Source organism: Sitodiplosis mosellana, unplaced genomic scaffold (genome assembly GCF_009176505.1).
Source record: "Sitodiplosis mosellana isolate CC-2019 unplaced genomic scaffold, AAFC_SMos_1.0 Smas_scaffold_1840, whole genome shotgun sequence".
Taxonomy (NCBI): domain Eukaryota; kingdom Metazoa; phylum Arthropoda; class Insecta; order Diptera; family Cecidomyiidae; genus Sitodiplosis; species Sitodiplosis mosellana.
In genome coordinates, this window is record NW_022597082.1 from 259 (window position 1) to 8,279 (window position 8,021).

At 34.4% G+C, this 8,021-nt stretch overlaps 1 protein-coding gene across 1 annotated transcript; it reads left to right on the top strand.

The window, feature by feature from the left end:
* The first annotated feature begins 1,153 nt into the window (after nucleotides 1–1,153).
* LOC129571278 (PHD finger protein 7-like) lies at nucleotides 1,154–3,512 on the top strand. The gene is made up of 5 exons (XM_055451053.1): nucleotides 1,154–1,430; nucleotides 1,491–1,592; nucleotides 1,660–2,048; nucleotides 2,228–3,193; nucleotides 3,269–3,512. The coding sequence occupies exons 1-4, from the start codon at nucleotides 1,290–1,292 to the stop codon at nucleotides 2,631–2,633; spliced, it is 1,038 nt and encodes a 345-aa protein (XP_055307028.1). The 5' UTR covers nucleotides 1,154–1,289; the 3' UTR covers nucleotides 2,634–3,193; nucleotides 3,269–3,512.
* Nucleotides 3,513–8,021: the final 4,509 nt, after the last annotated feature.

Below are 8,021 nucleotides of genomic sequence, written 5' to 3' on the forward strand. Positions count from 1 at the left end.
TTTGTCTTCGGGAATTTTATTTTGGGAATTTTGTCTTCGGGAATTTTTTTTCGAAGATTTTGTCTTCGGGAATTTTTTTTGGGAATTTCGTTTCGGGAATTTTGTCTTCGGGAATTTTTTTTCGGGAATTTCGTTTCGGGAATTTTTTTTGGGGAATTTCGTTTCGGGAATTTTGTCTTCGGGAATTTTTTTTCGGGAATTTTTTTTGGGAATTTCGTTTTGGGAATTTTGTCTTCGGGAATTTTTGTTTTCGGGAATTTCGAATCGGGAATTGTTTTTTTGGGAATTTCGTTTCGGGAATTTTGTCTTCGGGAATTTTTTTCGGGAATTTCGTTTCGGGAATTTTTTTTCGGGAATTTTGCCCTGGAATCCTTTTTACGATATTATTGATAGCTCATTTTCTTGTTGTTTCACAATGTTTTGTTTTTTCTTACATAATTATTGCCAAACCAGAACACAAACTTCCCATGTAGACGATCCGAAACAGGCAAAAATTGAAAAAAAAAAGTTAAATTTTTTTTCGATTCTGGAACAGTATTTCATGTGCCCAATCCATTGGTTTTATCACCACATCGAAATTCGCATTCCTTATCAATAAAATTATCATGCATTCCTAGAACCGAAACATCATCTAACAAGTATTTACAAACGAAACACCAGCGCGAACATTTTTCAAAATGAATCATGAAAAACAAGTTTTATTGAAATGTAACACCGGTGTTTCACTTCGAAAAATTCTCTGCCGATGTTAAACTTTAAAAAAATCATTCGTTTTTGTATCATAACGATATATTGTCAGAATATGTCTTGTTCTCAATCTCACTCATTCATTTATAAAGTGGCAAATAAATAATTCATTCTTTCACTATGTGGAAAGGTGTCTGAAAACATTTGAAGCATGTACATATGTGTCGCTGAGCATAAAGATATGTAAATGAGAATGAAAATAAACGACTATATATTAAATGCTAAGTTAATTAGGATTTTGCTCAGTTAAATAATCAAAATATAATAATAAAAAAAATCATCATTACATTATTATCATTAATTTCTCAGTTAATTTATTTATATTGCTTAACTATTTAATCGGATCATCAGGTATTCACATGAATATTGTTAAGTACGCATGCTAAGTAGTTTTAGATTTTAGCACTGATAAATTTATACAATGTTCTAAAAAATGGTTATGCTTGTCAATGTCATACTTATTGGCGCGTCCGACTTGCATAGTTTATGTTCGATTTGCAAAGATTTTATTTATTTATTCTAAGAAAAAAAATTATTTATAAATGTCCGCACCACTTTACGATTCATTCGATGGCAATGTTGCCAATAAAAAATGTTTGTTTTGCAACCAAAACAACGACGATGTCAAAAATCTTGGCGATAAATATTCATATGGTGAAATGACACTTCACAATTTTTGTTTGGTGAGTGAAAAAAAAAACATTCATATCATAAGAATAAAATAACATTGGACTTTTTTTCAGTTATTCTCAGCAAATCTTCAACAAAAGAAAGAGGTTTCGGAAGGTATTTTGGGCTATTTGAAAGAAGACATTAAAAATGAAGTGAAGCGAGCATCCAAGCTAGTGAGTTGTTTGTAATGGCCCTGTTTTTTTTTGTAATTGATTACTTTAAACGTTTTCTTCATTTCAGACTTGTTATTATTGTAAATTGAAAGGAGCTAGCATTGGATGTTGTCGTAAAACGTGTAGAAAATCATTTCATCTTCCGTGTGCATTGGAAAATAATTGTTTGGTTCAATTCTCCGGCGAATTCGACTCGTTTTGTCACATTCATCATGGTATTGAGCGATCATCAATTCACACGAAAGACGAAAAATGTTTATTGTGCAATGAAACGATGAAAGATTTCCATCCAGTCACATCGGTCGAATTAAATTGTTGCGGAAGTAAATGGTATCATTTGAAATGTCTCAGAGGTCGTGCTCATGACAAACAAGGAATGTTTTGCTGTCCCTGCTGTGACGATTATGATAACTTTCGTGATATGATGATGTCAAATGGAATTTATGTTCACGAAAAGTAAGTCAATTTTGATGACGAAAATATTTGTGTCATAACACAACGCGTTGCTTTAACAAAATGACATTTACAGTCAGATTTTTTGATTGAATTGGTTTTGAACACAATATTTGTTTTTTGTCAAACATGAAAAATTTGGCTCAATTGCAAAATAACACTTAAAATATTGAATTTTTCAGACAAATTGATGCATCAATTATCGTGGCACCCAGCAACTCGTCTGATGGACAAACATCGAGTGGTGTGAGCAGTTGTTCAAGTGATTTGGGTGATTGTGAATCAGTTGCCTCTTGTTCTACAATTGGAACAGACAGCAATGAACAACTATCAAATGACTTGATTGAAATTTCGCCAAGTAATTGCAATGTTGATGACATTGATGAAGAACCGCCAGCAAAGAAAAAAAGAGTTCATCAACAGTTCAATTTTGCTCAAACATTTGACAATGTGAATGATGCTCAAAACTATTTGGCAAGTCAAAATTGTTGGTCCGTCTACTACAAAACGAATTCAGACGATGGAGAGCGGCTCAAATATGGATGCAACAAAGTCAAATTCCGTGCTCAAAAAAAAATGTGCTGCTAGTTTGTATCTTTTGTTTGATTCACGCAGCTCAAAAGTTCACTTGTTTGTGTCAAGCGAAGATCATGATCATGACCAAAATTTGGAATCGGTTTATGAAATTGATGATGAAATAAAGGATGCCATTCGTGATATGTTTGAAATGGGAGTTTGCAAGCCAAAACAAATTTTGAACAACTTAATGATGAAGAAATTTGAGCTTCCAGATCGCAAGAAATTCGACTCGTTTCTAAAAACAATTCGCAGTGAAAGAGATGGAAGTGCCAAAATCAATATGAGTGATTTGAAAAAATGGCTCGAAGATAATTGTTTATTGCCAGTTGACAAAACAAAGCCGTTCATAGTCGACTTTGAAATATCTTTTGATGAAAAAAATCCACATGTATCCAAGCAGCTTCGCTTCGCTCTTCGGCAATTGATGCGACCAAAGTACATACTGATGCCACATACAAATTGACATGGTAGGGCTATCCTGTGTTGCATATTGGGACAACTGACATGCATCGATCGTTTCATCCGTTTGGAATTGCCGTATGCACTAATGAACAAACAGATGATTTCAGGTAGTTTGTGATACAAGTTTATATCATATTTTGATTGTTATAACTTATCAATTTGAATTTTTAATTCATTTTCAGATTCATTTTTGCTGCTGTTAAGAAAGGCGTTCAAGATGTGTTCAATATTGATTTTAAACAGAGATTGCATGCACCATACAGCTATAGTTGGATGCGAAAATAAGTAGCTATTTTTAGTCAATAGTTCGGGATATTCTGCAGTATACAGCTATCGAACGAACGCACGCACGAACAAAGCGAAGCGGCGGAGAAGAGCCCAGTGCATATGTGTTCCCCTCATTCGTCGTCATCGTCTCTGTTTGTACCGAACACACACACACAAACAAAGCGAACACTGTCTGGAATATGCACCGATCACATGTACATACAGCGAACGCAGTCTGCGTGTATATGCCAGACAGTGTTCGCTTTGTTTGTGTGCGTGTTCGGTACAAACAGAGACGATGACGACGAATGAGGGGAACAAATATGCACTGGGCTCTTCTCCGCCGCTTCGCCTTGTTCGTGCGTGCGTTCGTTCGATAGCTGTATACTGCAGAATATCCCGAACTATTGACTAAAAATAGCTACTTATTTTGGCATCCAACTATAGCTGTATGGTGCATGCAATCTCTGATTTTAAACCAACGCATATCATCGCTGATGCTGCCGATAGCATTCCACGTGGCTTTGAAAAAGTGTTTGATCACTCTTACGTTCGAATTATGTGCTGGTTCCATATGAGAAAAAATGTCATTCAAAATTTGGGAACTTTCAGTGCAAATAAGAAACAACAAGCCGAATTTTTGCATGACATTGACAAATTGCAATTGAGCCAAAGCGATGAAATCTTCGACAAAGCATCACAGCTATTTTTGGACAAATGGAAACCAGTTAACGAGACGTTCATGGATTATTTTGAAAAAAACATGGTTAATTGCTCATCGAATTTGGTATGAAGGAGTCGATGTTTCTTGTCCAAGCACAAACAATTCAGTTGAAAGTAACAACAGATTGGTAAAAGACGAGCATACATTCAGAGAACGTCTTGATATCAGCCGTTTCCGTACGGTGCTTTTTGTAATGGTGGAAAAATGGTCATTGGCATATTTGAATGGAATAAAAGAAATTCAAAAGAAACCAAACATCGAATTGAAAATCTGGACGGACGCTTATGTATGGGCCAAGAGAAATGTTCCAATGAAAGTTTCCGAAACTGAGTTTGAGAAGACATTTAAAATTCCAAGTGATCCAGATAAGCCGATCCAGATACGATCGATCGCTCATGTGAATGGAATAGTTTCGAGGAATTCAAAAAGTTGAATTTTGCTTTTTACGATGTCACATTCCCAATGCCGTACACCAAAGATAATTGGCTCGAAGGAAAATGTACTTGCTACACATTTTTGAAAACATTCATGTGTGAACACGTTGTTGGTATTTCGTTGCGAATGAAATTTATAACTGCACCCGATGAAGCAAAAGTCATTCCACTGGGTCAAAAACGTAAAAGAGGACGCCCAGCTTAAGCAAAAGCAGCTTTAATTCTTCAATAAATTTTTTTTAATTAACGTAAATGACAACCAACGTGCAAATTTGAATTTAAGACTCGACTGAAAATCAAAACTAACTGAAAATTTAATATGAATTGTGAATATTTTACTAAAAAAAATTAGGCAATCAGTGAATTTAACATATTGTACAAATTAAAATAAACATTACAAGCGATCAAAATGAAAATAAAGATTACAAGCAAGTACATACAGTCACTCACAAAATTGTCTGTACACCTCACTTGTTTCAACCAAAAGTCATTTTTTGGAAGTTTAGCTATAAATAAATAATACCAACGCATGTTTCTAAGAGAGAGTATACTCAAGCACACATTCATGTGGTTATTTGGCAGAAATAGTGACCATTCAAAAAAATCTGGATCCAACATGGGGAAGACATGATTTTCGAACGATTTTTTTAAATAATTTTGTATTGAGCACGATTGTGCATGAATTCTGGAACAAAAACCATGAACACTACTCACAGACTTGACAGAAATATCACATATACCCCAGATGGCGCCATCGAAGTGGTGAGATGACGAAAATGATCTATTTCGCTACAATATGTCATGCAACTTGGCGACGTGAGTACGGCAAACGAAACTGAACAGGCCAACCTATTCGCTAACTTCTTCAATAGCAACTACGATGACTCAACGACTCAAGGCGTTCAACAATCACCTACCGATGAGTCACAACAAACTGAGGATTTCCAGCACGATATTAATTTTGTGCTCGAAGAGCTACAAGCCGTGAACACCAAAAAAGGTACGGGTACGGATGGTATGCACCCATTGATACTGAAAAACTGTGCGAGTCATTTGGCGGCTCCACTCACCGGATCTTCAATGAATCATTGTCAGCTGGCCATTTCCCTGACAAATGGAAACCCACGAGTGTATCACCCATTTTCGAAAAGGGCCATCGATAAAATTAAGGCCTGGTGCGACGTAAACAATTTGCACCTCAACCTCGACAGTAGTATAAAAAAGGGCATTCGAAAACGCGAAAAAACGCGAAAACGCTAATTACCTCGCGTTTTTCGCGTTTTATTATTCCAACAATAGTAACAGCATGCACGCAGCATGCATGCTGTGTAATAAAAGAAGACGAAGACAAAAGGGAAGGTCAAGCAAAGAGGAAAAAGAAAGAGACCTGAAAATAAGAAACAAAGAAGAAAGCGAAGAAGATAAAGAGAACCTAAAAACAAAAAGAGACCTGAAAATAAGAAATTTGAAATGAAAGACGTTTTTTTTATTTTATTGTTTTCTGTTTTTATTTATTTGAATGAATTGAATTAAAGACATGAATCGTTCAGTTGTTTTTACATAATTCAGTTAAACTTAATTCTTAATTTGTTCAAATTCTATGAAATAATAATTGCTCGCGTTGTTTTGAATCTGCGACGGCATGTTGGACAGGCTTTTTTGCCTCTTTTCTCTTTTTCGAAGTCGATTCATTTATGCGTCTACTTCATGGTGAAATACGCGAAAAACGCGAAAAACGTGAAAAACGCGAAAAACGCGAATAACGCGAGAAACGCAACGCGAAAACGCGAGAAACGTGGAAAACGCGAAAAATAGCTCGAATTGTTTTCGTGTTTTTCAATGCTCTCAATGTTAGGTATATGCAAAGACGCGCAGCATGAGTGCTGTAAACAAAAAAAGAAAGAGAACACAAAGAAGATGAAAACAAAGAAGACAAAAGAATCCTGAAAATAAGAATTTTTAAATAAAAGACCCTTTTTTTTCATTTTATTGCTTTTTTTGTTTTTATTCATGCTTAAACGGTGAAGCTTGACTGCTTTGTTGATGTGTATAACAATACGGGTAAAACACCGGTGCTCCGAGGTTTTCATACAAACTTCCCATGTAGAATATCGGAAACAGGCAAAAATCGAAAAAAAAGTTAAATTTTTTTTTTTGATTCTCATACAGTATTTCATGTGCCCAATCCAATGGTGTTATCGGCACATCGAAATTCGCGCTCCTTATCACTTAATTTTCACTCCGAAGCCAAATCACAACCAAAACAAACATTAAAATGAATCATCATTCCAATGGACTTGAAAGTGTATCGAACATTTTTGCTTCAATTAAAGTGAAACACGATTTCTATAGTCCACAGATATTTTACGATTCACTTACAGCCGAACAGAATTTATGTTGCACTTTTAAAAATCAAGAATATTGTGTTACGGTTATCCATAAGTGGTTCAACTTTAGTCATTTTTATTCCCGACCACTAATATCTACAAATTATAAAATAATATTGTACAAAATCAAATTTAGCCAGTGATTGGCCAGTGTTAAATAAAATAAAATGAAAAAACTTCATGACCAAGTATGGACATGGTTTTAAATTTATCCCTAGGATAGCAAAATGTTGAACATTTTTGAGAAAAAATTGATTCGAAATATCCGTATTATTAAAATTTGTGATGAAAAACCAGGGAATATTGGCTTGAACTTCAATTTTGACTGTGTTTTGAGCAAAAATTGACAATTTATTTCTTGTTTCCTGTCCGGTATTCATCCTTGGTATAAAAAAATTTCAAATATTTTAATATGACTGGAAATTTTTCATATTTATGGCACCAATAAGAACAGAAATAAAGTTTAACATCAATTTAAATTGAGTAAGAATTTTGCTAGAAATTTTGGTATTTTGACCAAAAAATTTATCCCTAGGATAAATTTATCACGAGGAACATAAATTGGGCAGTTTAGAGCGAAAATTTTAAACAGAAAAGTTGCGCGGAAAATTTTCAAATGAAAAGAGATAGCTATATAGTTCACTATAGTTCACTATATAGCTATCCCTTTTCCGTTCATTCATCATCGACATTTTTCCACGCAACTTTTCTGTATTACATTTTCGCTCCAAACTGCTCAATTGACTCAATTGTTCATGAAATGCAATGAAAATCTGCAGAACGATTTCGTGCGTTTATTTCACGAAATTTTTGCAAAATTTATCTCCTCCTAATGCGTCATACAATCTAAAGAACCTTCAATATAGAATACATAAAAATAAGACTCAACATATAGATATCCGAATGATTCTAAAAGAAGTCTGTTGCTATTTTGGAGATACAGACGGCTTCAAAATTAAAACCACGCGTAGAACTTCAAACAGACATAAATAATATGAATTTTTCTAAACATTTCATGGCTGTTTTATTTGTATCGTTATTTAAAAATCAACAATACGATTTTATACATAGTAGTTATCTAATGAATATCTTAACTACAGGGGGTTTGTAGATTGAAACACAA